The sequence below is a fragment of the Motacilla alba genome, chromosome Z (assembly GCF_015832195.1).
Source record: "Motacilla alba alba isolate MOTALB_02 chromosome Z, Motacilla_alba_V1.0_pri, whole genome shotgun sequence".
Classification (NCBI taxonomy): Eukaryota; Metazoa; Chordata; class Aves; order Passeriformes; family Motacillidae; genus Motacilla; species Motacilla alba.
Window position 1 is genome coordinate 12,499,209 of NC_052046.1, and position 16,512 is coordinate 12,515,720.

Sequence of the window (16,512 nt, forward strand, 5' to 3'; positions counted from 1 at the left end):
TAGAATTCTAAGTGGGTGGGTAATCTGGCAAATCTCATGCAAACATGTTCACAAGCTCCAGGGTTTGACCTGGAAGTGTTTCACTGAAACTCTGCCAAGAGTTTTCTGAAATTCTGAGCATCAGTTCAGCCGCTGAGCAACGCAGGAATGCTGTCGGCTGTGCGTCACATTTTCTAACATGCCAGCCCCACCACTGCTTGAATTCTCCAAACAAGCCGTGTCAAGAAAATAGTCCCTTTAGCATGAATTCCAAACTGAATTTGAAAATTAAAGCAAGCCCTGAATGGCTCATCCTCTTCACCATGGCTTTGGAAGTGTCCATCTTTTCCTTTTAAGTCTTGTTCTTTGTGTCCATACTAGAGCAGCGTTGAGTGCCTTGCTGGAAAAGATAGGCAGTGCTCCCAACAGAGAGGATAACCATGCAAACATGAGAGTAGGCAGAGCGCTTATTTCAGGTCTTGTACACTTGAGGTGTATGAAACTGGAAAAGTGTATGCCAAAGGTAGAGCAACAATATCCACATAGATATATATCCCCTTCTCTCTGCCCTAGAGAAGGGGACTTAACACACAGTGTTAATTAACAACAGCGGAAGACTTAGCTCAGATTATGAGCAGTGAGCCAAAAAAGAACACCTGTTTTGCTAGACCTAACCACCTTGACCAAAGTGTTGTGTATCCTTCACCTTTTCTTCCCCTCACCAGCAAGAGGACCATAACAAGACCTCTCCCCACTAAGCACGTACTACAAAAAGAAACGGACTTGGCATCCCATTTGTTAAAAAAAAAAAAAGTGTGAAGGGAAATCCTATGTGATTGTCACAGCTTTCATTCTTGATCTATTTACCTGGAAGATTTTCCCACAAAAGCAAATTCTCACAAATAAAGTAAAAATGGTATACCACTGAGAAGTAAAATTCTGTTTTGCATTTCATAGTGAACCCTTAACAGACCAAGTCAATGACAGGATGCACAGGCTAGAGGTTGGAACACATTTTCAAAATTATTCCAGTTTCTCCTGTTCTTTCCCTCCGCCCCAAGGACCTTAAATTCAAAGGCAGGCATTTGTAATAGGGAATGGGATTCTAATGAGTAGCTACTGGAAGATGACAACTCTCAAATTCCCTGTGAGGAAAAAAACATAAAAAGCTTTAAAGTGACCAATTATGGGGAAGAAGAATGAGATACATTAAGTCATTTGTTTCAATAGGTATCTGTTTCTGAACATATGTCTGAGCCTTGCATGGCTACACAGAGAAGATACACAGTGAGTCAGTATCTTTAAAGAAAGCACTAAAAGGATGTTTTAGAAGAATGCCCAGGAATTACTGCTTAGTTTCCTTTGCTGTAATTAGCTCCCAAGGAGCTTCTGCCCTGGATGAGCATCTGTTGTTGCTGCAAGTTTGACAGTTGTCTTCACTTGACCGATTGGTAAACGAATGTTAGCATTTACAGTTCTTGCTCTTACTCTCACCTAGTCATGGACTATACTAGAACAGATGTAAACCTCAACTGATAGAGACTGGTAGAGACAGGGGTTGAATATTCATATGGCAAGAAACTACTTGGCATTCCAGATCATGAAAAAATACCTTAGAATAAGAGACCAATGAGAGAAGCACTGTGCCAGGTTCTAAAGAGGGCTTACATGGGTACCTTCTCATCCTTTCAGACTTGGTGTCTCATCCATGAGCCAGCCTCTCCACAGTGAAATCAAACAAGTACAATCCCCAGCTCAACTTCAAAATCAATCTTCAAAACTATTTTCCCCAGGAGGGAAAAAAAACACAATAATATTTTTTTCCTAGCAGAACTGTAAGAGTCTCAAAATTATTTTGATTTTCCTGAGGTTAGTAATCATGATACATACATCCTACAAACACGACACTTCCTTCCAACCCATTTTCGAGTCTGCACACTACATTTGTTCCGCTGGTATGTGAAACACTGGCATTTAGCACTCTGATGGCATGGCTTCGACGGCTCAGTTGCATCATTGTATAGGATTTTGATCCATAAGTCATATTTGTTATGTGCTGATCTTCTTCATGGACACAACAAAACACCAAATCTGAACCTACTGCCACCACAGGGTCCAGAGGAAACACTCCACTTCCACCAGGCTCGGTATCTTTTCCTAGCAGAGAAGGAAGAAAACAAACAAACAACAAAAAAAACAAACAAGAAACCTCACATGAACAATTTGCTATAAACACAGTGATGATCAGTTAAAATCTGACTGAGGAGCACTCCAATGCATACAAATAAATATTTGCTAGGTTTCATTAACTAGTGATTGCGTTATTTCTCTAATCAAAACAGTCTCAAAGGCAGCAGCCCATCACCGCCTAATGTTCCTCCTCTGAGCTTGGCTTAATTCTTATAAAGGAATACAAGTCCATGTGGTTGCAAGTGAACAAACATACCAGGGATCACCTCTGCTGGGCTCCAGTCACTCCAATCCTTGGGGCCGACAAACTGTGTTGCATTAATGTAACAGCGAATCCTCACATAGTGTGATGTGCACTCCAAAGGCATATCTGATGTCCAGTTCCAAGACAGAATGATGTCTTCATGAGTCAGTTTTGAGTAGTAATTAACCTGCAAAGGTTTTGCACCAAGAAATCAACGAAGACAGAGCTTATGAACATCTGTTAATAATGACACATAATCTCCAAAGTGTCAACAGAATGGGAAATTAGGCAAAATAAATCATAAAATCCTCTTTGATTATTGGAGTGTTCTACCTAACTTTTAGTTGTGCTATGAATGTACGTGGACAAAAGTCTAAGTTGCTAAACAGCCCAATATCTATATAGACTGTCAGCCAGAAATACCAGAGGACAGACATTTGAGGGAGAGCAGGAGGATTCCCAAGCAGTTAAAGAGGTATACTGCACCCTGGGAATCTCATAGGCAGCGAAATGTTCCAACTTCTCCAAAATAAAACTCTTTTAATATTAGTCCCAGGCTGCACATTTCATCTTTTGTCCACTATTAAAATTTATAGCACAGAGCTACAAACTGGCCTGGAAGAACTCTGGTTACAAAAAAAGAAAAAAGCAAGCTGAGCATTCAGAGATGACCAAGACTGGAGACACTGTTGGAGATACAGAGACAATGGTGTAAAGTATCTGCCAAATTCATAAGTCAGTTCTAATTCTGAAGTCCTTGTACCAGAAAAAAAAAAAATTGCTGTGACTAAGTACCAAAAGTACAGTAGCTAGTGTTCCCATAACTGTGAAATTTAACAAGAAGTTACCTGCCAGAAGCATAATTACACTCAAGTCCTGCAAAGCTCTACTATCTTCATAATTTCCAGTTTTGTTCAAGTGACCTCTCAGAACATTACAAAAGGCAAAAACTGTAGATATATTTTTCATAAGAGAAGAAAGGGACATACCTGTGTGACTACTTCCAAAGCTTCTTTTCGGAGTATCTGAATCTGCCAAAGGGCATCCAGTCCATATGGGAAGACTGATCCATTATCACTCCACTTCAGATTTAATGTGGAAGTTGGAAAGTCAGGCATTAAACTAAGAATGTGTGGTGTGACAGGAACAAAGGCTTGAAAAAGAGGCAGAGGGAGAAAAAAAAGCCATATTCAGGTCATTAGTCAGCAGCACCAGCCCTACAGGTGTTTAACAGCCACATCCCTGTGCTCTGAACTGGCTAGTAGCTATACAAACATGTAACTCAACCTCTGTAATTAGAACAAGGCTCTGCGGCTACTTGAGCATGAGAGTTCTCAGGAAAGCACAGGTGCTGATGAATCATCAGGTAGCATTTTCTTTTAATACCTCAGCATGCAGATGGGCAAGTAACTGATTGTGAATATGACTCTTTACAATGCACAGTAGGGAAGACATACCATCTTCCCCAACCTTCCTTCAATACCACAGTGATAAAGGAGATATGGTGGCAGTGTTTGAAGTGTGCATGAAAACACTTCTAGGCAGAATGGCGGAAAAAAAATCCCCAAAAGAAGAAGTATGTTTTGGAGACCAGTAGGGAAAGTGGGGACTTGCAACAAAAGGGAGAGTGGCAAGGAAGGAGGCCAGAAGCACAGGATAGAAGAAGCTCACATGAGGTTCTGAAGATCACAGGGAAAGTGATTTTAAGGTACAAGAAGTATTAAGGACATGAGATCCTGACAAGGACAGGACAGGGAGATTAAACAGAATCATCTCTTCTAAAAATGTGTTGTGGTGAAGCAAGAGGCTGAGAAACAGGGAAGAACCTCGGTAGTACAAGAGTTATAGCAGTTCATTGGGCCTGGTGCAAGCCAAAACATTTTAAAAATACGTGTGATAGATCCAGCTTCAGCCCTGACCAAGGATCTGAGAATCTGCAAAGTGTTCAGCACAATCAATACACTGCCCACAATAGCCTGTGATGAACTGAGAAACTTATCATGTTGACCAAATATTTTTGGATTGCATTTTGTATAAGTTCTTGAGCTGCTCTTGACTGGAAACAGAACCACAGATAAGAAGTGTTACTGACATTAGAATTTGACTACAATGAAAGAGTAAGCAGGCAAACCAAAGGCAAAAACTAGACCAAGCATGGCAGATTGCGTCACTGCCATCTTCTGTTTACAACTTCTTTCTTTGCCTCGAAGGAAGTGGGAAAAAGTCTAATTTACTTTTTTATGTAGTTTAGGAATTTATTTACAAATCCCTCCTAATTTATAACTAAGACTAAAAAGGGAAAAGAGTGAGGGATGTAACATTGTTTTCTCTAACCCTTCAAGAGAAAGAATACTCCTCTTACCCATAGTTCATAGCAGAAAAAATCAAGGGCAGAATACAACAAGGGCAAAGTACAACAATCTATAAAATACACGGAAGCTTTTCATGGAGTCAGCACATCAACATTCTACATACAGGAATGCTGCCAAAGAAACCTGCAAGCATACACATCTGAAAAGTTGTTAAACACAGTACAAAGACCTTAGGTACACACATATGACCTGATACTTACAGATGTCTTTCTGGTGAATTACAAATTCTCTGGTAGCTAAAGCAGTTCCAGACCTTTTGATTGTCACTGTGATGGAGCTCTCTGGGATTGGAATCTCAACCCTTCTCTCCTTAGTTTTAAAACACACTTGAGGGGTAAGGTCACTAAAAGGACAGACAGTATTAAGCAGTTATTTCAGCTGATAAGAAGCTAAGGCAAGTTAAGTCCTATTCTTGCACACTAATAAAACACAAATTCTCTGTAATAAACAGAAAACTCCATATTGAGTTTGTGAAGAACTTGCTTGGGCTTTGGTTAATATCAGATTAATGGCATTCCCTCATCTTTCAAGTCACTTTTATCATAGTGGTAGGTTGTGCAGTAGTTGCACAATGCAACCAACTAGTGGTTAAGAGAACATTTCAAAGTGAAGACCTCGCTTTTTAACCAAAATCATAGAATCATAGAATCGCTAAGGTTGTAAAACACCTCTAAGGTCATCAAATGCAACTGTTAACCTAGCACAGGCACCATGTTCACCATTCAACCATGTTCTTAAGTACCATATCCACATGCTTTTTAACACTTGCAGGAATGCTGACTCCACAATTCCTTGGGCACTCTGTTCCAATGCTTTACAGCTCTTTTTGTGAAAAAAAAAATCCTTAATATGTAATTAAACTTGAGGCCAACAAAAGACATGTTTCTGAAACCTAGTCACCATGAATCAACATTTCAAAATAAGAAAAACAAAAAACCCCAAACTAAACCTAATAGCATTGTCCCCTCCCTTTGTGTTTCCTGACTCACTCTCCCTACATTTCTTTTCAACTCATGCGCTCTCACATGGGTTGAAAGATAAGGATTACCACCCATGTCCACATCTTAGAACAAATCTTTTAGCTCCCTTCTGCTGCTCAGCTCACAGGGAAAGAGCAGAGAGCAGGGCAGAGGATTACTAAGATCCCAGGTGAAAATGTAGCCTGGGCCTAATGTTTGTGCAGTGTTCAGCACAATGTGACCTGGCTTTTGTCTGGAAGATGTAGATATATACAGGAAACAATAATGGATGGGTCAAGTCTCTTTGCTCATTATCACTGATACGCAACTAGAAAGGCAGAAAGTTTGGAAAAATCCAGACCTGCCTCTTGGGGGAATGACGGCAGGAAGGAAAGCAGAGAGAACAATGCCAGACTTCCTGCTGAGAGACTGTTACTCACTTATGAACTGGAACAGGACCCTGGAGCTCCCATCAGCTGGAGTCAAGAGCTTGGGTTGAACTCTTAAGATTCACACAAGATTCTGGGCTAGCAAAGGCCAGCTGAGACTTGAGTGCTCAGAAAGGCTGTTCCTCTTCGGTACTGAGATATTACTAGAGGATGTTTGGGCAACTGAAAAACAAAACCTCTTTCCCTCAGGGATGTCTGCACCAAGTTCATCTGACTCTCTGCTTCAGGGACCCCAGTCTGTCCTGCTTTGCTAAGGAGAAATAGCAGCAGCTACATGATTGTTCCTGTTCGGAGGACAGTACCTCATGAACTCTGCACTTCTGAACTCTGGCCACAGAGTCATATATATGGTGTTTTTTAAATAGAAATGATAGCTGGCAATGCAGCAGGAATAATTAGACACAGAAAAATCAAGCATGTAGGTGGACTAAGTGCAGCCAAGCCCTGGGACCCCAAGGAAAAGTCTGGGCTGCCTGCAGAATTTACAGGGAAAAAAAAGACAGTACAAATATCTGGACTGGGGGCAGGATCAAGATGCAGAATGGATTTGAACTCATCCCTAGCACATGATAAGTATTTGGCAGACCCACAGCATGGGGAATTAAACATGTAGTTCTCATTAGTGAAAAAACACACAGAAGATTTAAGTTTTTTTAAACTTTTCTCAAAATTCCCAACTTGCATTCACTTCAGAAAAGCTGTTTCAATTGTGAAATAATTTTTATGTTTCCTCTAATACAGCTTAAAATTTATAAAGGTTCTAAGGCAGACACTGAGAGATTGTTCATGTTTTTCCACACAAAATCCATGTGACTCTCAACACTTGTGTCATATACTCTACTGCTTTGGCCCACAGCATCAGGATTCACTGCTTCCAACTCTCATTTCCTTTTGGACTGAACCTATTTTGAAGATATCCCTCATGAAAACTCTGAGCAAGGGATAGGCAGACACACAGAGAAGTCTGAGTAAATAAAAGCATCTTCCAGTCCTTTGAAAATAGCAAGCAGATTTTGGCAGGCAAATTATTAGCATGGAATAGCTTTGCCAGAAACCCTGCCATTGCCTGAGTTAACAGGGCCTAGGGGAAGCACCACCCAAGGAAAACTGGTGGGGAGATGCTGGGAAACAGCAGCATCACAATTTCCATGGACAGTGGCTGAGGAAAAACTGTACCTTCATCACAATTTGGTATTTTTTAACCAGGTATGTGGAGGGACTCACTTGGTAGTGTAGCAAAAGTCAGTTTGTCCATGTCTTCCTCTAGAAGAGACATCCCAAGTACAGAGCATTTTATGTAAATTGTGCGTTACACATTTCAAATTCTGGGGGTCCCCTGGAGAACCTGAAATCATACGAAAAATACAGTAAAAAACTGCAGGTCAAAAATGAGCAACTGTAATACAACTGCAGCCATTCTTCTTAAATTTTTATTGCATGCATGTCTGGCCAGTATTTCAAAACTGTTGAATGATTTGTGTGCCTGATTAGACAGCCACAGACTCACAGACTTGTAGAGGCACCTGAGATCTGGATTTATACTTATGTGTATAACAGATGCAGCTGCCTCTTTCCACAATACCCATTCCTTGCCTAGCCTAATAAGCAGGCTTTGGGCCAATGGCAAAACCACAAGCTTTGATTTTAACATAATGAGTTTTTTGCTCTCCTTCATGTGATACATGGAGGGCAATTAATGACAGAAGGACAGTTAATTATAATGTGTGAAATGGTTGAAGAGAGCCAACATATACAGCAAAAAGGTTTCAATGCAGACATTTACACCAATGCATATGCAGACTATCAGTGGTACTATGGAGAATTTAACACCCCGTTTTGCACTGCTTTCCAAGATGCTGCTGAGTGCTGGTGGAAAGCAGAGACCAGGCCTAGCACTGCCTCCATCCCTGGGATGGTATGGGGGCCACAGAGGTGATGGGTTTTGAACATACATATAGAGGAAAGCACGGTACAGAAGCAACACAGAAAAAGGAGCTGGTGAATTACATTGCAATAAACTTACCTATCTCTTGGCTATACATTAAGCTTCTTAAGCATAAAATAGCTAGTGCTAAAAGGCAGCGGAGGCTTGAGTTCTTCCACATTCTTCTACTGTTTGTTTTAAGAATAGCAGCTTTAAGTAGGAGTAAACGTCATCTTCCAACAAGCTGGTCAGTTCTAAAATTAAATACAGAAAAAAAAAAGAAAAGACCAAAGTTTTAAATTCTGGACCTGGTATGCCACAAATGCCACTTTTTGTTCCATATACTTTTCTTCTTCAGTAATGTTCCCAGGCATAGCAGCTCCTTTTCCTTCATCTGGCACACAATCCTCTTCTCTGTTACAGCAACTCCTTGATTCATGCATTTTCTCTAAGACATTTCCTCAAGAATCATAGACATACAAAACTCTACAGTTCATAGGTACTCTTCATGACTATTTAATATCAGAACAGAACAGACATGGCAGAGTATTCTCCTAGGGTAAGCCTCTTCATCTTAGATGAAATGCCATATCTACAAAGGATATCGTATATCACAAATGGAAATGTCCTCGGATTAATTTATGCACTTAAGACCAAACACACCATCTGTTTTCTTCCTTCCTCTGCTAAATTTTCAAAAAGCTTCCTTTTGATAGAAGCTTTCTTTTTTCCTCTGCTCAGTTTGTTTTCTTCTTTCCTCTGCTCAATTTTCAAAAAGCTGTGACTCAAAGCTATGGGATAATTGCTCTTCTGTCCATTACCAATCTGCACTGTGTGAGGAGAAACGCAGCAACACCATGTCAAATAATCCAGAGCTGCTCTGGATTATTTGAGATAGGACAAGAGGCCATTTCTCTTCTCTCCCTTGGTCTGCAATAACCAGGTTGAAGTAAAGGTCCAGGCAGTACAAGAGATGAGAGAAATGCTATGGTCAAGACCACTGCTACATATGGAGGGGCATCCATAAAGCTTGGTAATTATTTTAATTTCAGCATGTTCTCAAATCTCTTGAAAATCTCACAAAACACATAATAATTTAAGATACACTGCCCCCAGATAATATTTTTCATATATTCCTAATTTGTAATAGCCATGCTGTGCAGCTTGTTAAAAGCCAAATCAGGAGCAGAGGTTGACAAATCCAGAAAAAGATGAATCAAGAACAAACCAGCACATAAAATATATTAATCTCTGTGCCAAATTCCCCCTCTGCATTCTGGTATATCTCAGGGTACTCATATTGTATTTCTCCATGTTATTAATGAAAAGATGGAATGTTATCTCCAGGTTTGAACATTGCTCACAAACCTCTAACTTTGTAAAAAGTGTTAAGATCACTCAGACAGGCCTAGGAGTAACATGAATAAAATGACTGATTTCTATTTCAATCTATGAATTTTATCTGTTTCTGAGGACTTCTTCAAAGGTTATTTCCGGCTTGCAGAAAAGTCCAAACCCAAAACTTCAAGCTCCATAGCACAGTCAATTGACAGTCAGCTGGCAAAGTCAAGGAAAGATTAAAAGGTACTGATGCCAATTGAAGAAGAGAGAACTGAGCTGGGATGTTCATTAAATCCCAAGCCTTTCATATTAATCCCAAGTCTCTAAACACATTATCTGTGGACACATGCAAAACCTGCTCGGTCATGCCAGGTTTATGAGTTAGATTCAGCAACTACATGCGTGTGTATTTTAGGAAAATCTGGTTTTTTGCACCTCTTTCAATACGTAGCTCCCTGCGTTGTCCTCTTACTGCAGAAGTTTTAAGAGTAACATCATAGGAGTGCATTACAAGAAATCTGAGTCATACCAAGTTCTCCTAACTCAAGTCCAGTTTTAATTTCAGTTTCAGAGTCAGGCACAGAAGTGAACCTATGTAGTCTCATGCAGGGTATGATGAGAATTTTGTAAACCATGATCTTTGCTAACAAAAAATAGACTCCCTAGCTCTTATGTTCTTATTCACATTTTATAACTTGCTGAAAAGTTGGCAATTAGAAGCCACATGCCACATAATTAAATGCCATTAGTCAGGAGAAAAGATTCCCACTTATAGGCTTGTTTTAATAAAAACGTTACAAAATAACTGAAGTACTTTAAAAATAGGAAGGTTACTTTCTTTGGATGAAAGCTGATGCCTTCCATCAGTTCAAGACTAACTCAAACAAAGCATGGATGTTTTTCCTTACCCTGAAAGATATGAAAAACATATTATCCTCTAGACAGAGGTTTCTTAGAAGCAGGGACAGTTATTTAGGACAAGAGAACTTCACATTGTCACAGGAAGGTAAAACCTTGACCATGATTGCTTGGAGTGCAACCAGAGCAGTTGTTACTAAATATAAATGCTTTACACTGCAGGTCTTTGTTTTTATAAACAGTATGAGAGGTGTTAAGTCCATTGTCTCCACCAGAAAAAGCTACTGGAATGAAACCACTTTTAACAGTTGTCCCTCCTAAAAAATAGCACATCCCATAACAATCTAATTTCCTTGGGCAATATATTCATGTCACTTCACTGGCACTATCATCAGCATTCCAAATGTGCTCCACAACTATCTCTTGGGTCCATTTTAAGCACATTACTTTGTCCTGTCTCCAGCAGACAAAGAACAGTTTATCCTCTGCCTTGCAGCAATCTCTTACATAGAAGGTGACTGATACCAGATCCGCAATAGCGCCTCCCTTAAAAATTCCAATTTTTTCACCATTTCCCAGTCTCAGTTTTTAGATTTCTGATCATTCCTGGAATAAACATTTCTCTGTGAACCAAAGTTGCTGTATCCACAGTTTTGAAACATCTCTGCCCTGAGGCCTGAGCATTATGAAGAACAGTGAAGGAACTTTCCTAAGGCAAACCTATGTATTTACACAGCCCATAACATATTTGCTTTCTCCCACATTCAGACCTTGTTGACTCAATATCAGTGTGTGATCCAACCTCAGATACTGTACAAACCTGCCACGTAGCTGTTTATTTAGTACTTCAGACTCCAATCTCATCCTCAAATGGACTGCAAACCTCCTGACTGAGCGTGTGTTTGCACAGCAAATTCACCTTAAAGTCTTTGCCTGAAAAGGTCTTTCACTTTTGAAATTTTAAAATACAGAAAGAGCCTCCCATAAATCTATGCTAAAAAATTGTGGGTGCATACAGAAAGTATTCACCTGCAAATTCATGCCATAACAACAGCAGGAATGAATGACAGGCTTCAGCGTAAATTGCCCTTCTTTAAGAGCAGCTACTACAAGCAGGACTCCATAATAAGTATTGGAAGGTACAGCACATGGGAATGCCCTGACTTCCGCACAGGGCTTTATGTCATGCTACCCTTGCGCCTGTGCTCAGAAAAAAGAAATTCTGAATTTCTTTTTACACAGGTAAGGTAGCAAAAGAACAGTTAGATTCAGATTCTTAACCACTGAAGCCAGCAGTTGGTGGCCAATATTTAAAAGAGGTCAATAGTCATCATGGACTTTTAAATGACTTTTAAAGACATTTTGATGCAGTCAGTGCATCTATGCACTGTATCTATCTGTAATGGTCAGATAGATCAGAAAGGGAAAAGTACTCCAAGACAATAATGGGAAAATATATGAGGACAGCTTTGCTTCAAAACCTTGTCAGCTGTAAAGAAGGTTAAAGGTTCTGTGACAGAGAAATGAGGGCAGCTAAGATATTACCAGCCTCTTCAGACTTAACCTCTTAAAGGGGAAAGCAGAAAATAACTGGTATGTCTCTTTCTGACTGTGTTTGCTATTACTTATTTCTTGGCTTAAATGGCTCTGTGTATCTTTTTTTTTTTTTTTTTTTTTTTTTTTTTTTTTTTTTTTTTTTAGCATAGATGACCAAATGCTCAATTCTCAATTCTCTTAAAGGAAAGTGTTTTCTTAGTCAGTTGTAACAGACCAGTTCTCTAAGTACAAAAGTTCTGCAAAGCTTTGTTGTACTTTTGAGTTTTCTGGTCTCTGAATGTATTTCATTGTCAAGTGCTTGGAAACCACTTATAAAACAAACAAACAAAACAGCTAAAGAAAAAAAAAATCAATAATCTTTCCAGCCTGCTTTCTGCCTGCAGACTGATCTGACAGTCACAAGCCTCCAGATACATTTTTTTAAAAATATCTATGAATTGAGGATTACTTGCCAGAGTTTTTACACATAGAATTCTGCTCCAGAAGCAGATACCTGAAAAGAAATGTTTAAAAAGTCAGCTTATACAAAAGGTTTAGAAAACTAAGTGAAGAAGTCTAGATGAAACCATGAAATCAGTAAAAATATATGTAGTTAAGGCAAATGAAGAAGTCTCTTTGTCAATAAATTTTCTTAAGTTAAAATTTTTATTTTGCCTCCACAGTAAAGGTATCATAATAATTTACCACCAAATGGAATATTAAAAGCTCTCAAGGAAAATTATTACATAGCATACCACCAAAATATTGTACAGAATGATAAGAAGCTGCATTTCTGGGAATACGAGACAGCCATCATCCCAAATACTATCAGGCAGAAATGCAGGTGCTACATATGTGCCTAGACCAAACCTTTCTAGAAGAAAAATTACTCTGCTCAGCAGGTGGAGAAAGATCATCTTATTTGTCTCTGCTGAAGGATACTAATTCAACCTTCAAAGTGAAAGAAAACACACTCACATCCAGGTAAGAATGCACATATCAAGTTATGCATTCTACTGTTGCCAATTGAAAACTTCCAAAAAAATTCCCCTATCTGAAAAACCATGCCAGAAGTACACATTTCTGGGAAACCAAGCAAATGGCCAATACAGCTGACAGTAAAGGCAATGAACACTGAAACAGAAGATGAACTGCCTTTCTTTAGTACAGCTGATCCCACAGACTTCAGTCTTTGACTTTAAAGCTAGCTGAGTAATTAAAAAAAAAAAAAAGAATAAGATTTATTTGAGGGAGAGGGAGCTTGGCTGTTTTTCAATAGAGTACATTCTTCCACCTCCTTGAAAAAATTTCCAAAGTTGAGACAAAAATCTCTAGTAATATAAATGCAGGCTTTCCCTCTCTGTTTTATAACATGGCACTATTCCACTTTATAAAAGATTTGCAGGACATGAATCACTGAAACTTGTTTATAAACGGAGACTGAGTCCCATTTGGGAATCTGGCTTTCCCCAGTTCTGTGGAATTAATTTTAAAATCTACTATTTCTTTTTCTGAAAGCTGATAAAATAATTTAAGTTTCCTATCTGCACCAAATGTCTTCTAATCTGCAGTGGAAGAAAAGAAAACAAAGACAGGGTGTTAATATATCATTCAGTAATTGTGCAGGAGTACACAAGGCCAAACTTACAGTCCTATGAGACATTTGTTTTGTTAGGGTCTTTTTCCTGTCAAGTACCAGAAGAAAATTTCCCTCCTCACTGCTTCCTCTAGCTGCCAAACAGCAGCATCACCTCCGAGACACTGCAGTTAATCTTGCAGGCACCCCAGCCCACCCCTGCAAGGAGAAGTGAGAAGTCAGGAGACAAGTTCAGTGCAAGGATTAACACTTCAGTGTTTCATTTTTAAAGCTCCTGGTCTCAAGCACCACAGCCAGACACAAGCATTTTAGCAAGAAATTTTACCAACAAGGGTAAAAGTGCACCCCAGATGGATTAAGTATGTCACCTGTCTTAGCTTCTAAGGCCAACCTGCAACTGCACCTGCATTCCAGTACTTTTAGTTCTTCCTTTTTTTTTTTTTTTTCTGATTCCAGGACTGTTAGACACTATGGAAATACAAATAAGCAAGCTGCAGACTGGGAAAGCTGCAGGGTATTTCCAGGTGGCAATTTGCATGAGATTTCCCTGGCAAGGGCATGAGATGACAAATTCATGAACAAGCACCTCAACTCAAGGATGATTTTACTAAAGCATTTAGCATCTATTGGAGAGCACAACAAACACACAGAAATTGAGACGCTCAGGACCTGCCTTTTGAACGAAAGGAAAATATGTAGCAGAAGCAGATATCAAACACTTCATATTTGTACAATGTATACAATTTTGAGATGGATTTCGAAAGTACAATGGAAGACTCCTTCATGTTACTCATGTAAACAAAAAAACCCCACCAAACAAGACAGAGACCACTGGGAAGAATACCCTTGCCTGGACCGATGAGCTGGAGAGAAAAAAGCACGGTGATACTGAAGAGGTAGAACAGTCAGGCAGAGCAGTGGACTGAAAGGGCAATAAAAAGCAAAGAAACACTGTAGGAACTGATGATATTTTTCTACCACAATCAAAAGGTAACTTATTAGGTGATTTTTCTTGTTTTTCAAGGAAAATATGCATTTTGGAAACTTTGCCTTTTGGTCTCATTGATTTATGCCTGTTTTCAATTAAACTGTATGCTAGCTTAAAAACTCTTAGTCCTACTAGAGTAATTTTTTCATGCATTGTTCAGTGTTCCTAGCGTGAGGTTTTTCATAAGAATGAGGACACTTTCAAAGGAAAAATTAGGAGTCTCACTCCCAATTTTGGAAGTCCTTGCCATATCAATTAGTCATCAAGTACATGTTTAAATACAAGCACACCAATGACTACTAGGAGCACAGCACTGCTCTCCAGATGGTAACAACAAAAAACAAACTCTTCTGTGAAACACAGTGAACCCAAGTACTACCAAAAACAGACTAAATATGTTTTGGAATATTAGCAAGCCTGTTCATGATTTATTGTTGTTACATATTAGGACAATATTATTATAGATTACCCCTAGGACTTATTAGACATCAGAAAAGGCATGCTAGAAAGATCTGGACTACAATACAGTAAAGATTGACTTCACTCTGCAGCCATTTCCACCCAGATGCTGAGTTTCACCAAGTTTGTAAGGACACAGTATGCTGAGATCTCACCTCCATGTCCTGACTGAAGTGAACTTGAGCAGTGTGTTCAAAGGTTACTGCAAGGATGAGGGGACAGAAAACACATTATCAGATAAGCCCAGCTTCCTTAGGAAGTCAGCTCAAATTAACAAGCACAGATTCTCCTGCCATAGAGGTGCAGATGGAAAACACCTAATCATCTGAACAAAGAACAAAGCAAAGGGGTGAAGGTTAAGGGATGCTACTGGCCAAAAGAGAATTTTTGATCTTCTAGGTTATTGTGCTATGCAGGAGAAGGAAACAGCTCGGAGTCACTTACACACTTGCGTTTTAACCCATTCAAAAATTTTCTTAATACTTACTACAACTGGCAAATTAATATTGTATGGAGACGAAGAATGAACTTTAATAAATCTGATTCAGCTACACACATTTCCTGATATGCTTGAATTTGGTGACCTCATGATCGACACACTTCCTTGAATTCTTGTGCTTTGCAACACAGCATGGAACAAGCCCACTGAGCAAATGCACACAAGTCTGATTACTACAAAACACCTCTCATCATGACTCCAATGGCTATCCACTATGCCTTTTCAATACCTAATACAGGTGCAAGCAAAAAAAAAAAAAAAAAAAGGACCCATCTTTTTTTTTTTCAGTACATAAACCAAGAATCCAACGAAAACATACAGAGAAGTTTCCACTTCTCCAGTGCTTATTGCATTTTACTGACATGTAACTGGAAGAAAACATAATCTAATTATTTCAAAACACTTTTCAGTTTTGGAGGATACTGTTAGCCACTGTGTAGTTCTCAAAACAGCATGTCTTCAGAAGAAAATGTCAGCTGCCCACATTGTCAGCTGCACTTTACTCAATGTCAGGTTCAAGGGCCAGACCACATCACTCAGTCTTTACAAAGACTGCAGAATAAAATTGCTGTTTCTTAGAAGAGTCATCTTATCTGCATAGTACTTCCCTGCCGGTTCTCTTCAGCTCATATGCCCTTGAGAATTCACAAACATTTAAGAAGTTGATCTTATTAATGAGAGTTTATTTTCCTTTATCTGGAAATGTCCAAAAACTTATTTTGAACTATATGACCTTTAATCTTCCTTCCATCACAGGAAAAGCCTAATTAGTTTTATAAGAGAACACTGATAATTACTGAAGTAATTCCAAGTGTGTTTTTTTAAAAAACCGGCAATGACCCAAGGGTTGGAATCCTTCATTGTTTACAATAAAACCTGTGGTATTCAAATTATTTTTAAGGTACAATGAACCAAATCCAAAGAGGGTCTCTCTTCATGTGTACAAAGAGCACATAAATAGATCAAATGCTGAAATGCAGCTTTCACATTAAATAATATATTGAGAATAAAGAACAACAGTTATGTAATATCCTTTTAGAGTGAATGTAAGGAATGAGAATCACTTACGAGAAATAAATTGATTTTTTTTTACTAATCAAGGAAATGGGCAATTCCT

The 16,512-nt window shown here is 39.0% G+C and overlaps 1 protein-coding gene across 3 annotated transcripts in view; it reads right to left on the bottom strand.

Annotated features, from left to right (window-relative positions):
- Positions 1-16,512, bottom strand: part of LOC119695941 (leukemia inhibitory factor receptor-like) — an 80,347-nt gene that overhangs the window by 18,908 nt on the left and 44,927 nt on the right. For all 3 annotated transcript variants that reach the window (XM_038125263.1, XM_038125261.1, XM_038125262.1), the window contains 6 exons: positions 8,217-8,371; positions 7,418-7,538; positions 4,986-5,128; positions 3,403-3,566; positions 2,426-2,600; positions 1,870-2,136 (listed from right to left, as the gene is read on the bottom strand). In XM_038125263.1, coding sequence (XP_037981191.1) covers positions 1,870-2,136; positions 2,426-2,600; positions 3,403-3,566; positions 4,986-5,128; positions 7,418-7,538; positions 8,217-8,298 — 952 coding nt within the window. In that variant the 5' untranslated portion in view covers positions 8,299-8,371. The remainder of the gene's footprint in view (positions 1-1,869; positions 2,137-2,425; positions 2,601-3,402; positions 3,567-4,985; positions 5,129-7,417; positions 7,539-8,216; positions 8,372-16,512) is intronic.